The 15,633-nt window shown below is 38.2% G+C and overlaps 1 protein-coding gene across 2 annotated transcripts in view; it reads left to right on the forward strand.

The window, feature by feature from the left end:
• The window catches only part of Mkln1 (muskelin 1), a 117,343-nt gene that overhangs the window by 16,724 nt on the left and 84,986 nt on the right, over positions 1-15,633 (forward strand). For both annotated transcript variants that reach the window (XM_028781692.1, XM_028781693.1), the window contains exon 2: positions 7,843-7,912. In XM_028781692.1, coding sequence (XP_028637525.1) covers positions 7,843-7,912 — 70 coding nt within the window. The remainder of the gene's footprint in view (positions 1-7,842; positions 7,913-15,633) is intronic.

The following is a 15,633-nucleotide window of genomic DNA, read 5'->3' on the forward strand; positions in this document are numbered from 1 at the left end:
TTCTTTTGTTTCTTTTATGCTTTGTTTATAATATGTAAAAATATTGTTTCAAATTAAGAAAAATAAGCTTTTAGATTTATGCCTATGGAGGTGGGAAGAGGGTCTCTGATCCCTTAGAACTGAAGTTATGGATGGTTGTGAGGCACCTTGTGGGGGCTTGGGAACCCAACCTGGGTCTTCTCCAAGAGCAACATGGACTTTCATCATAGGAGCCATCTGTCCTGCCCTTGTGGTTTCAAATTTTAAGCTGTACAGCTTCATATCTGTCCCTTTAGCACTTTTTATTCCTTCTAGTTTGAGTAGCCATTTTTATTTCTGGTTCAAGCAAATAAAATCAATTAATGTGTATATCTGTTCATTTAAATGTACTATAGTTTGATTTTTATCATTTGAAGGACATCTGGATTGTTTCCAGATTGGGATTATTAGAAGTAAGGCAGTTTTAAACATTTGTATGTAGGTTTTTATTTGGACATAAAATGTTATTTCCCTTGAGATAGTCTGTTTTTTTGTTTTGTTTTGTTTGGTTTTGGGTTTTGGGTTTTATGGACAGAGTTTCTCAATATAGCCTTGGCTGTCCTGGAACTTGCTCTGTAGACCAGACTGGATGCAAACTTATAGAGATCTATCTGCCTCTGCCTCCCAGTGCTGGGTTAAAAGTGTGCACCACCACTGTTGGGCGAGTTTAGTTACTGAGTCACACGAAAAATTGTAATATACACCTAAAATGACGGTACTATTTCATAGTCACATTAGGGTATAGGTATTCTAGTTTCTCTTGAGTGTTCTCTCTCTGTCTCTCTCTCTCTCTGTCTCTGTCTCTCTCTCTCTCTCTCTCTCTCTCTCTCTCTCTCTCTCTCTCTCTGTGTGTGTGTGTGTGTGTGTGTGTGTGTGTGTGTGTGTGTGTGTGTATGAGAGAGAGAGAGAGAGAATATGCAAGAGTCAGTTCTCTCCTACCATGTGGGTCTTGGAGATTGAATTCGGGTCATTATCCATTGAGCCATTGTCATCTGAAGTTTCTCTAAATTGGTGATAGCTTTTGAGCCATCACTATTTTTCAATTTTAGCTGTTCTAATAGGCAAGTAATGATAACTGGTTATATATATTTGTGATGGCTAAGGGTGTTACAAGTGTTTTCATGTGCTTATCTGCCCCTTTGGATATACTCAAAGAGTTGTTATTCATGTCTTGCTTGTTTTCTAATAGAATTGTTTGTTTTTAAGCCTAGTCATTGTGAATAATTGTTTATTTTAGATGTAAGTCCTTTTTTGAACGTATAAATAGGTTCTTCCAGGCTGTATCTTCTCATCTTATCCTTTTAACAGAGTCCTTACCAGAACAAGATTTTAATCTTTCTGTAGACTGATTTTTGTGGATTTTTCTGTAAGAACTTGCCTAGGATTTGGAGAAAGGATAATTGTATATTGTGGGTATTTATATGAGAAAAGAGAGAAAGGATGAGGGGGGGAGGGGGGAGGGGGGAAGAAAGAAAGAGAGAAAGCGAGAAAGAAAGTAATAACATTGTGTAGCTGTTATAGAAACAGTACAGAGGCCTCTCAAAAAGCTTTATGACATAGCAGCCCTACTCCTGGGTATATAAAAGTCATTACATCAAAGAGATACCCACATCTCTTATTGCAGCACTAGTCATAGGAACTAGAATTATAGAGTCAGCTAAGATGTCCATCAGCAGATGAATGGATTTTAAAAATTGTGTGGAAACAGATGGCTCAGTGGTTAAGAACATTTGCTGCTCATGCATAGGACTGGAATTTGATTGATAGCACCTACATGGTGGCTCACAATCACCTAGAACTCCAGTCTTGGTGGTTCTGGTGCCCTCTTCTGGCCTCTAAGGCATACACACAAATGACATTCACAGATACAGGCATTCATGTGTACACACAGATTTTGTTTTTAAAGGCGTGTGTGCATGAATTTATATGTGTATGGCAGGGAGCGGGGTTGGGAAGAATGCTGTTTAATCATGAAAAGGGTGCGGTCCTGCCATTGCAGGAGATTTGAGGTCATTATGTTAAGTAAAATAAATTAGGTATAGAGAGACAAATATTGCAGAAACTAAAGACATTAATCACATAATAGTAGATGTACAATAGCACTTAGTAGAAGCTAGGAAGGGAAAGCAGTCAGAGGGTAGGATAATCAGTATGCCGATACAGTTGGTATAGTTCTCATATGTTACAAAATTGGGGAATTAATCCAGAGCAATTAATTGTACATTTCAAAATAACTAGAGAGGAAGATTTGAGTTCCCAGGATCATAGGCTTGTTGATATTTGAGGAATAGAAGTTCTGAGTACTTTGGTTTGGTCATTGTACATTGTATTTGCACCTAGATTTGATTTATAATGCGGTCACATAAGTGAGTGTAAATATTATATGTTAATTAAAAAAATAGAAAACTGGGAGCTGGAAAGATGGCTCAGTGGTTAGAAAGAGCATTTGGCAGTCTCAGGAGCTGAGTCCATTCCCAGCTTTCATGGTTGATGATGTACAACTGCCTGTAACTCCAGCTCCAGAGAATCTGACATCCTCTTTGGTCTCTGTGGGCACTTACATGAACAGACAAGCAGGCAGGCAGGCACACACCCACAATGGCGCACACACACTTACAACATATTCTCACACACTCACAAGTCCTCCCTTCCTTGAAGCTTATTTTCCTGTTTCTATTGTGGCTGTAAAGAAGTAGCAGAGTCTGGGAGCCCAAGAAATAGGTTGGGCATTAAAGCCAGGAATGGAAACTACTTGTGCTGGTGGAGATGGAACCCCTTTTATCTCCTAGCTGCTAGCTAGGCCATTATTGCCTCCTTCTCAAGGTTGCCAAGCACCCCTGACTCTGAGCAAGAAAGGACAGCCAAACCCACAAACCCCAAACTTCCAGGCATGGTGATCTGTATGTTCTGTTTTACATTTGTTTGGTTTGTTTTGATTTCCCTTCCTCTTGCTTACCCTAGCTAGAGGTCTGGGTTTTTTGTTTGTTCGTTTGTTTTGTTTTTAAGTAATCAGGCTTTGGTTTCATTCTTTTCCCTTGTTCTCATTTTTAGTTTGATTTCTACTGTAGTTTTTGTTTTTTTATTTTTGTGATATTGATGGTTACATTTCTTTTTATGTCTTAGCTTCTTAGGGTGGAAGCTTAGGTGATTGATTTTAAAGTCTTCTTACTTTTCTACTATGTATATAACACATCTGTTAAGTGTTGTTTTCATCGTGTTACACCATTTCAGTAAGTTTCCTTTCCTTTTAAAAACATTTTATCTAGTTCGATTTATTTCTCTTTTTATCTTGAGGTTTCCTTGATTTGTGTATTATTTGGAACTGTGTTGTAGATGCCAAATATTTGAAGATTTTCTAGCTATCTTGTATGAATGATTCTAATTTAATCCTGTTGAGGTCTGTGAGCTGCTTGTGTTACTGACACGTTTTCCACTGCTAGTGAGTGCTCCTGTGTGAGTTGAGGAGAATTCATTTTGCTGTTGGTGAAGTGTTCTGTATATGTCAGTTACATCCAGTTGATTGATAGTCCTTTTTAGTTCAGTGGTGTTCTGAGCTTCTGCCTACTGAATCTGTCAGTTGCTGAAAGTGGGAGGTTGGGAATCTGCAATTATAATAGTGCTTCTTGCAATTCTGACAATTTTTTCCTCAAGTATTTTGACTTTTTTTGTTTGTTTGTTTGGTGCAGTCACATTAAGAATTGTTGTGTCTTCTTGAAGAATTGACACATTTCATTAATGCCCCTCTGTCCCTGATGAATTCTCCTTCTTGAATAAGCCTGATATGATATGGATCCAGCTATTCTTTTAAAACATGCTGCATCTTCATCTGTTTCCTTACGTTCACCAGTGTCCTTTATTTTTACGTGATGTATTTGAGCAGTTGTTTTTCTCACCCATTCTCTTTTAGTTGGTTTATTTCAACATTCACATACAAATTGATTTTTGATATAATTGAATTGGTATCTACCATATATAAAACTGTTTTCTATTTCATACACTTGTTTTCTTTTTCTATCTCTGATTTGAAATGAGTCTCCAGTGTGACTATTTTCTTTTACATATTAATTACATTTCTCTTAAATTTTTTAGTGCTTGTGTTAATATAAGAGTTTATTTTGTACAATTCTAGAGGGTTAGAGTCCACAGTGGCTGGGACTGCCTGGGAGCAGGTGGCAGAAACGTGAAGCTGAAAACTCACACCTTGAGCTGCAAGCTTGAAGCAGGAAAAACAACTAAAAGAAGGCAAAGCTTTTTATTCTCAGAGCCTCCTCCAGTGACATACTTCCTCCAGGAAGATTGCACCACCTAAATCTCCTCAAGTAGGGCTATCAACTGGGTCCTGTGCTGAAATGCCTGAGACTGTAGAGGCATTTTCTCATTGAAACCATCACACTGCTTACCCTAAAGTTTGTTAAATATGTTTATAACTAATCTAACTCTAACTTTAAATAATAGTAAATGCTTAGGAATGGTATAGATACTGATTTTCAGAATCTATTTGATTCTTCTCTTGTTTGACTGTAGCAGAGGGCCACAGATTTGGTGGTTTGTAATAGCAAATGTATTGGATTACAGTTTTAGAAGCTGAGCTATCCAAGATTCAGGAACTAACATCTGGGAAAAAGGTCTTTTTGGGGAAGCATCCTATGGCAGAAGGGTAGGAAAGGGAGTGATGATGATAGAGGACTTTCCTTTATCCTTCTTGAATGAGCTCAGTCTTGGTATGCTGGATATGTGACAAGATCAAAACAGTCAGAAGTCTGCTTTATGACTACCCACCTCGGGAAGTTTCCATATTTAAAAAAAAAATACTGATTCTTTGGCAGTTTCATAGATGTGTACATTGATCTTACACACCCCCAACATGCCAACATGCTCCCAACATGTTCCTTCCCATCTCTATGCCCTCTCTCTCTTTTTTTTAAAAACCTCACTGAGTCCAGGTGGTGCTACCGACTAGACTATGGACTGATGTTGCTGGCTTGGTTTTGTGCAGATAATCAGGCAATCTTCATTGCACTGAGTTCATGAATGTGGCAGCCACATCATGGCCAGCATACTGCAGTCACAGGTTCCCACCCCATCCTTCAACTTGTTCATTCTTTCTACCCTGTCTTCACTGTGTCGCTGGAGCCTGGCAGACCAGGGGAGTAGTTGTCCCATTTGAATACTAACAGTCACCTTTTCTCCGTACATTGACTTAGTTATGAATCTTTGCATTGATTGTTGCTCGCCATAGAATCAGCGTCTCTGATCAGGATTGAGAGGAGCACTCATCTGTGGGCATAAGCAGATATCTAGAAAGCATTTTGACATGGGTTGCCCCCACCTTCATCCCCACCCCCATGGCCTGTGACCTCTAGAACCATGGAGTTATGACCAGGTTTACAGTGTCAAGCATGAATTCCCTTCTGAGGAGCAGAGCTTAGAGCCAACCGGAAAGTGGTTGGTTATCTCATAATCTTTACTCCATTACTGTACTGGTGGATACTTCTTACCTGGTAAGTTAGTATTGTAATGTCCAGGATTCATTGCTGGGTCATACCATTGATGACTTGACTCTCCTACTTGCCTGCGTAGCACCTTCCAACATTATGAACATTAGCTGTCTGAAAAAGCTTTTAGGTCAATTCCAGTTTGATTTCTGTATAGAAGTCCTACAATCAAACTGTGTGCTGAGGATTAGTAGAGCATTTAAGATCTAGTTCTTGTGGGCAGGAAGAGCAGTGGCAATATTGTTTGTGGGGGCCTATGGGACATTTTTGATGAATAACTTATAAGGAGGTATCCCAGTTCTGGTACTAAGATTTTCATTTAATAACCCATGTCTTCTGAGGAAGTTACTGCTTACCCACATAGAGAACTGTGTTCAGATATCTTTACTTTCTTTTTAATAGCTTACAAAGTAGTGGACGATCTTTAATACATCCTTAGTTTTGATGACCCCTGTCTCTTCCTCCATCCACCCACTATGACCTACCCCACTTAAACCTTTAACCCTGAGTACTCCCTCTCTACTTTCAAATCACATATCAAGATTGGATTTCTTTCCCCTCCCCTTTCAATACTTGAAATAGTTCCTTAATTTGGCTGTAGAGTTTTTGATGAGAAATTTAATATAATTCTTATCTTTGTTTTTCTGTAGTGGACTTTCCTCCACACTTCGTGACCTTTTTTTTATGACTTTCTCTGTGGTTTTGGTTTTCTACTGTTTGACTATGCTGTGCCTATGTGCTAGTTTTTATCTGTTTGATACAAACCTAGATTCCCCTAAGAAGAAGGAACCCTAATTAAGGAATTGCCCCTATCAGATTGCCCTGTGGACATGTCTGTGGGGCATTTTCTTGATTAATGATTGATTGCCACCACAGGCAAGTGGTCCTGGGTTGTATAAAAAAGCAAATAAGCTGAGCAAGCTATGGAGAACAAGCCAGTATGAAGATTTCCTCCCTGGTTCTTGCCTCTGCTCTGCTTGAGTTCTTAGTCTGACTTTTCTTAAACATGAGCTGTCCACCCCAACCCTTCCCCTGTTTGGTTTTGGTATAGTTTAATCACAACAACAGAGAAACTTAACCAGTATAATCTAGATGTAGATTTTCTTCCCTTTTTTCTTTCTATTGTTGTTGTTGTATTTGTTTCGTGGTTTTGTCTTATCTTCCTGGATAGATGGTTTGATATCTGTTACTGGCTTCCAAAATTTCTCAGTCACTATATTCCCTTACCTATTTCTTCTGTTCCTGTTTTCTTTTGTTGCAGCTGTGCATATGCCATAGCTCTTTGATTTCTTGCAGTCCTTGGACACCCCCACTATCTTTCCCCCCCCTCTCTTTTAAGTTTGGGAATTTTCTGTTAGAGTATTTTCAAGCTCAGATTCTTTCTTTAATGTTACCTACCTATCCTATGTATTATCTACTTATTTCTTTAGAACTCTTAAAATGATAGTCATAGTTATTTAAAAACATTTCTTATCTGGTAATTCTAGAATCTGTATTACCTCTGAGTCTGGTTCTAATATGTTGTCTATTCAAACTTTTTTTTAAAAAAAGATCTTTTAGGGGACTTTTCCCTCTCCACTCTTCTCTCTTCCCTTCTCCTCTTTCATGTCCTCTTCTCCCAGTTCTTGTGCAGCCTCTTATGTATTGGGATTACAGGTGTTTGCTTGATAATGTGTTCAACTCCAGCATGCTTTCTAATTGTGAATTCATTGGTAACTGTCAATCCAGTTTCTTTTCTATAATACGTCATTCTAGGAATTAACCTATAACCTCTGTACAACTTTCTGTCTTCCAGAGGTTGTGAGCCTCCATGTGGGGTGCTGGGAATTGAACACTGGATCTCTACAAAAACAGAGTCTTTTAACCACTGAGCCATCTCTCTAGTCCTGTTTGTTTTTCAGTTGATAGTGTTTGGAAGAATACTAGTCATAACTTTTGTTTAAAGTTTCAGTTTGGGTTTGTGGTGTTCCCCCCCCCTGCCGTGTTTGTATTGGGATTGTTTGTAGTAGTATGGACTCTGGGTAGTATTTCATACTTCCTGTCATAACTTCATGCTACAGTCTTTATTTTGTTTCTGTTCTTTTCCAGCTTCTCTTGTACCTCTTAAGTTGATTCCTTGGCCCAGCATTCTTTTTAATGCTTCTTAAAACTTATATTAGTTAGAACTTTTCTGTGCTTCTTTTTATGGTTTATATACTATTCTCTTTCAAACCACAAACATTCTGTAACTTTGTGGTATTTCCTGTAGTTTTAGAATGGTGGATTATTTCCTTTTTTTGACTACTGATTTACTATTTTAACTTCAGTTATCTTTCTTTCTTTAATTCAGGAACATTTTAGTGGATAAACCAAATGATCAGTCTTCCAGATGGTCTTCAGAGAGCAACTATCCTCCCCAGGTAAGATTGCATGTAGCAGCTGAGACTGTTAGAAGTTGTCATAGATGGGCACTTACACAATTGCTCTCCGCTTTCTAGAATCCATGGAGAATTGCTTTGGTCTTCGGGATTGTGAGCAACATTTTCTTTTTGGTCTGTTAAATTTTTATTTTATGGGTAAAAACAATGTAGGATTTGATGAGACACTTTTACTTCCTATTGAAATTTTAAATTCTAATTTATCTTTTTAATGTATCAATAAAGATGCAAAATTAAATTGTTTTTGTTTTGTTCTAAAAAAAAACCCTACTTATGAAGAAAATGTTAGACAAGGACTAGAGTGCTGTGCTGATCTAAGCCGGGTTATGTTCCCATTCTGTTATGCTCAAATCATTTTGTAAATGTTAGTAAGTTGAACTTTGACTGAGGGGCCTAGTGAAAAAAGTCAACATAGCTTATTACATTATTATTGTAATCTTTTAAAAATTATGTCTATTATGTATATATGTGTTGAGCGTGGGTAAGTATGTGCTTGTGGAGATGGAAGGATGAATTATGGGAGTCTGTCCTTCCGCCATATGAGTTTTGCAAGCACCTTCACCTGCTAAGCCATCGTGTTGGCTAGGTGTGCTATGTTAAGGTGGTGTACATAGAAGATGGTATGGCCAGGAGCTATGTACTCCTTTGTCCTGGTAAGTAGTGCTGTTACTAAAAGAGACCATTCCTTCATTATGCATGCTGAGGGTATAATAGGTGTATATACAGTGCCATAAAGTAGATGGGTAAACAAACAGTAGAGTTCATGGTTGCCTAGTTTCTGTACTTCTTTTTCTTTTCCTTTATTTGTCTGTCGATGTAGCTATCTGGGTCACTTGATAGTTATATACTTTATCTCAAAATGTTATATATTACCCAAACATGGTACCACTGTATTGTCAGAGCAAAGATTGTATTTTTATTTACTTTGACATTATTATTGAAATTATAATGTTTTTACTGTGAATTTCCCATTTCAACTATATTTTAAAGGTATCATTTAATGTTTTTCTATATTTCTTTCTCATTCATTAAAAAGAATTATTTAGTAAGTACTCAAAAGGCACCAAATTAAATATTGGAAGTATAGCTGTGAAGTATTTTCTCTGTTCCTGATGAATCAATCAGGCCCCTGAGTCAGTTAGGAGTCCATCTATTGAATCCTCAGATAAAAGAAACCTAAAGTTTTGTAATTAAGTAAACATACTTTAATTTTGAAATAGATAACATATAATCAACGTGTCTTAGTTGTAATTGTGACCCAAATCTGAGATTCTTTGTGGCTAGTCTCAAGGGACACGAACAATTTAGTTTTATTTATTGGACAGAATAGGCACAGTTTTGGTGTTTAGAAAAATAGTGAGAAGTTTTACACTGTTAGTGGTTGTTGGTTGTTTTAGACTCCTGATTTGAAGACTGTGGAAAGGACTTGATTTAAAGCTGTATATGTGCTTAAGGTTTATGAAAGCTAGGACCTTAAAATAGCAGTGACAACTAATCTCACACACACACACACACACACACACACACACACACACACACAAACACGGCTTACTTAATTCAAAGTAATTACTTTAAGATTAATCTTGAAAACCCACCTGAGAAGTCAAAGAGACTGTGATCCCTACACATGTGATTAGGTAACCCTTAGAAAGAAAGATTCTTGATTGGATTTAAGGCATGCTTCACTTCAGCTCCTTCACCCATAAGACGGCACCACTTATCCCCATGACTAACCTTCACATACTCCTAGCTGAACCAAGATCAGCTAAGGCAAGGAAACACTGAACACCAACCCAAATATTCATTCAGTATAGGAATGCTAGAAACCCATTTCAGAACTTAGATACCCACTTGCAGAAGCTTTGGAATATCATGCCAAAACCAGAACTAGAGCCTGATCTGGATCCAGAACCAGAGTCAAAAAAAGATTCAGACCCAAATACTGATCCAGAGTAGTCCTCAGATACAGAGGGTAGGAAAAGACTTCCCATCAGGGAGGAACTGCTGGTTGCAAGACAGCCTTTTGGGAAGTAGGAGAGGAATGTGAGCAATGCCAGATGGACTCTACAGTCAGGAAAGTCTACCCCTGGGTATTGTGTTAGTTAATAGCTTCCTCTCAGAAGAGGACTGAGGATAGAATTTGATACCCTGAACAATATTATAACAGTGGAAAATGACACCTCAACCATACTGCTACCCAATCCTTCCAAGAAACCACAGATAGTGCCATTGAAGAAAAGAAAGGTGACCTTAAAATGGCAGTGACAACCAACTATTGAATTTCTGATGCATAAGTTCCAATGCAAAAACAATAGGTAACATGAAAAACCAATTACTCTCCCTTACAATTCCAGCATAATGACCACCACTGAGAAATAGGCAACCTAGTCTGAAGGAACAAGGGATACTTCATACACTACTACAACCTGGCAAGACCTGCCTGCTTGTACAGTAGTGGCACAAATGTGATGAGGCAACCCTTAGAAAGAAAGATTCCTGATTGGATTTAAGGCATGCTTCATACGTTGGAACCCAGGTATGGCACTGTTATCAGGGCCAAGAACCTGTGGCTCGATAGGGTATAGGTTCTAGGAAAGAATCTATTACTATTACTTTGCTAAGTGGATATAGTATTAAATTGACTCCCAGTGATTTCTTATACCCATGGATTATTACATCTGTCAACTAATCAATATTTTTTGTACTAAATGGTGATAAACCCAAGGACCTACAATAGTCAGAGTGCAAAGAGTAAGAGACTGAGGAATGCTCCCCTTAATGGGACATCTGTTTAATAGCTCCTTCTCTTAAGGCTCAGAGATGATTTGGAAAGAGAGGACAGGCAGATTGATTGTAAGAGCCAGAGCCAGTAGATGACTAAAAGGAAAGTGGGTTTTCTGGACACAGTAGGGAAGTTGCACACATGAGTTCACAGTAGTCGTTAACAACATACAGAAGTCCTGTGTAGGTGCAGATCAGACCATCTAACAACATGGAGATGAGAGGTGGGCATGAAGTTCTACCCCTCGCTAAGACAGCTGATAGTTGCTGTGAAAGGAGCAGTCATTTTTCTTTATGGATGTGGTCCCTGGCTGGTGGACCATTCTCTAGAAAGGCCACACATGCTAGAATATATGGGCAGCATGAACTGAGCTTCATGAGTTTCTAAAAAGAGGATACAGAGTTGAGTGGGTAAGGGTGGATCTGGGAGAAGTAGGGGTGTATGACTGGTCAAAGTGCATAGTACAAAATTCTCAAAGAACCAATAAAAAACAAGAAATCCTGCAAACTCAAAAAACAAACAAAAAACAAAAGGAGAGAGAGCGAGAGAAAGAGAGATCTCCATCAAGAAGACATTACAGTTTTAAACATTTAAACATATATGCACTAAGTATAGGTGCCCTCAGTTTCACAAAGCACACGTTGCTAGGTGTGAGGATACAGCTTGACCTCAACACAATTGTAGTGGGTGATTCAGTACTCGACTCTGTCAATTTTGAGGTTGTGTCAAAAAGTAAATCAAATCATCTGGATTCTGACATTATAGACCAAATGAACTTAACAAGTATCTACAGAACATTCATTCCTAAAACTGCAGAATATACTTTCTTCTCAGCAACTCATGGAATTTTGTCTAAAATTTTATTTTAGGAAATGAAAGAAATATTAACAATTATAGGAAAATAGAAATAATTTCCTGTATTGTTTGATCACAAGGAAAGAAAAAGCTACAAACCAACAGTAAGAATGACTATAGAACATATATAAACTCATAGAGGTTTAACAGCACACTATCAAAAAGAAATAAAAACATTTTAAAATCAAATGAAAATGAAACACAACGTACCAAAGCCTATGGGATAGAATGAAAGTAATCCTAAGAGAGAAGATTGGAACTCTCAGTGCCTCGGTTAGAAATCAGAAAGACCTCATCATTAATGCTGCATCGTAGGACTATGAGAAAAAAGAACAAGCCGAGCAATGGTGGCTCCTACCTTTACACTCAAGAGACAAAGGCTGGAGGATCTCTGGGTTCAAGGCCAGCCTGGTCTATAGAGTGAGTTCCAGGACAGCGAGGGCTACACAGAGGAATCTTGTCTCAAAAAACAACAACAAAAAAATCCCCAAAACCAAAAACCACAACACAAAAGAAACAAGAACAAAACTCAGTCAGTAGTTAAAAAGAAATGTTTAAGGACCTGGAGCGTGGTCCAGCAGGTTAGAGTGCTTGATGTGTAAGCGTGAAGACCTGAGTTCAGAGCTATGCACCCACTCACAGACCCATGGGCACATTAGCTGCAGTTCTGAGGGAGCAGGGACAAGAGGACTCTTAGAGTTTGTTGGCTGCCAGCCTGGCTGGAAAAACAAACAAACACAAAAAAAACAAAAAAAAAAAAAAGAAACCCCCCCCCCCCGCAAGGTTCAGGGAGTTGTATTAGTTATTTAGATAAACCCCGTCTTCCAGTGACTCACTACTAGCTCCAAGTTTACACACCTGATTTACACTCCCAAATGAAAGACACACGCATAGCCTTTATATTTTGAAACGCCTTAAACAGTGCAATAGCTGGGCCACTTCCTAACCTCCATGCAGTTAATCCACCTCCCACCAATAATCCCGAGTTATCAATTACCAAGTTCTTTATTCTACCTTGGCTACCCTGGACCCAGTTGGGCAGCCCTCTGGGCCACACTCTCCCAGCTCCTTCACGTGGCTGCTATGCCTCCCTGTCCTCCACTCATCTGAGGTATGACGTCTCCTCCCCTCCACCTCTCCTGGAATGGCAGATCTTTCTCTTCTTCCTCCTCCTCCCTGTCCCAAACCAGGGAATCATCAAATCTCTGTCTGCCCTGCCCAGCCCAGCCATTGGCTGCCAGCATCTTTATTTACCAGTTAGAACCAACTAGGGGCAGGGTCCCTCAGTGTCTTTCTATACAGACGTTTTGACTCTCTTGTGGAAACAATTTTGGAGACCCAAAATAACATCAGAATATAAGCAGCATTAGGTCATGCCCACTACGGGGAGTGACCTGACCTCAAAGGAATAATGTGAAAATAATGGAGGAGGCCACCCAACACCATCTTTTAACCATTGTACACTACTTCCTCATACACACAACTAAATACATAAATAAAAAGTTCTAGGCAGAATTTAATAAGAAACAAAAGCAAAAGGAGTACAAAATCACTGCAACAGAGAGATGGTTCTTTGAAAGGATAAACAAGATCTGTAAACTTAGACAAAATGACCAAAAGAGATATCTCAAATTAATAAAATTAGAGATGGAAAATATATGCTCACTGAGAATGACATATGCCTTTAACCAAGCACACCTGATGGAGGCAGACTCAGGCAGGTCTCTGAGTTTCCAAGGCCAGCCTTATTGACACAGTGAGTGCTAGGCCAACTAGGACTACTTAATAAGACCCTGTCTGTATCAAAATCCAACATATGTATGCATATACTTGTGTTCTGTTACATTGGGAACTCTAAAAGGAATGATGTATTTCTAGGTTCATATAACCTACCAAAATTAGACTGTGGTGAAATAATTTAAACACTTCTGTAACAAGCCAAGAATTTGAATTAATAATAAAAAAAATCTAACTAGAAAAATATAGTTCCAGTTGGGTTCACTGGTGAGTTTTACCACACCGCCAAAGAACTGGAAGTAATTCTTCTGAAATTCTTTCATAAAACAGGAAATGAAGAAACATTATCAAACACTTAATTAAAAGGTAGTATTACTCATATCAAAATTCTGTAAACACACAGTTAGATCAATCTCCCTGATGTGTGTAGCTGCAAAATTTCCCAGCAAAGTACTCACAAACTGAATATAGGAGCACAGAAAAAAGGATCGTCACTTTGATCAGGTTAGCTTTAGTCCAGAGATGCTGGAAGGACTCAACATTCAGAAATCAAGGAATGTAATATGTCATATAAATAGACTCAATGACCATAATTGCATGATCGTCTCAATGGATGCTAAAAATATTTTTGATATCATACAACTTGTTTTCATGATAAAAAGCCTGAAGTGGCAGCTGAAGATATGGCTCAATGGTTCATCATCGTGTTAACTGTGCTTCTGGAGGATATGGGTTCAATTCCCAGCACCCACATGGCAATTCAAAACCTTCTATAACTCCAGTTCTTGGGGGTTCATCACCCTCTTCTGGCCTTCATTGGCACCAACAATACTTTTAGTGCATGCAGGCAAAACACCCAAGGAACTGAGAGTAGGAGGAACATATCTCAACATTATGAAAGCTATATATAATAAACCTATAGCCAACATTATACTAAACGGAACAGAGCTCAAAGTATTTCCACTAAAATCAAAGAAGATAAAGGTGATTGTTCTCATCACTTATTCAGTACAGTTTTGGGATTCTTAGCTAGAGGGTCAATACTAGAAAAACAAAAGACATAAAAATAGGACAGATTTGCATACAATAAGAGTCTGTGTATAAAATTCTATAGACTGTACCAGAAACTCTTAGAGCTGACAGACACTTTGAGCAAAGTGGCAGGCTACACAATCAGTAGCAGTCTTTTATACCAGCAGCATGTTGAGAAGGAAGTTAGAGAAACAGTCCTGTCTCAGTTCACACCCATATCCTCAGCTAAATCTAACCAGGGATGCGAGAGACATGGAAAATTTTAAAACATTCAAGAGAGAAATTGAAAAAGACACTAGAAGATAAAAAGACCTCCTGTGTTCATGGATTGGAAGAGTGGTGGACATGGGTATCTTAACAAAAGTAGTTATAGAATTGAATGGAATCCCAATAAAAAAGCCAATACTATCCTTAACAAAAATAGAAAAAGCAATCTTAAAATTTATTTGGAAACACAGAAGAATTCCAATATCCAAATCAATCCTGTGTTGTTTGTCCATTCCCCTTACCCCCAAAAGAAAGAAAGCAACTGAGCAAGCAGGGGTATCAACAGATCTGATTTCAAGATGTATTACAGAGCCAAAGCTTAGCATGATACTGCACAATCAGAAATGTAGATCCCTGGAACAGAGTAGAATATCCAGATATAAATCCATGCTGCTCCAGCCACCTAGTCTTTCACAGAAATGGTAAAAATACTCACTGGAGTAGAGCTAGACCCTTTAACAAGGAATCTGGGAAAACTGAGTATCTGCATGTGAAACTTTATGGTGTGTTTTTCTGATGTGATACCTGAGAATCCCTAGTCAAATCTAATACCATAAAATTTACTCATGTGCTTTTTGTGTAGAGCTTCCAAGTTTTAATCTAAATTATATTTAAATATTTTAGTCTAAAAATGAATTTTGATCAGCTTTGATTTATTCTCTGTGTGTGTGTGTGTGTGTGTGTGTGTGTGTGTGTGTGTAATTATACAGTGAGATTTTGATCACCAACTTTATTCTGTGAGAATAGGTTGGTTGCTATTTTTGAATTTTAATCTTGCTCTATTTGGTTAGTCCTAGTCTGTGTGTCTTCAGTTCAGTATCATTTGCTGATAAGAATTTACATCACTAGGCTTCTTTTAGTCTGTTTTCAGCATTCAGGAGAGTCTAGTTGGCAGCCTCTGTTGAGAGAAGAATAGTAACAGCCATTATTAGGGTGTTGTATATTATTATCTTAGCTTTAAAACAAAACAAAACAAAAAAATCGTTAAGCTTGCCAACCTAAGATGGAGCTTTCTTATTATTCTGTTAAC

Source organism: Grammomys surdaster, unplaced genomic scaffold (genome assembly GCF_004785775.1).
Source record: "Grammomys surdaster isolate TR1022 unplaced genomic scaffold, NIH_TR_1.0 514, whole genome shotgun sequence".
Taxonomy (NCBI): domain Eukaryota; kingdom Metazoa; phylum Chordata; class Mammalia; order Rodentia; family Muridae; genus Grammomys; species Grammomys surdaster.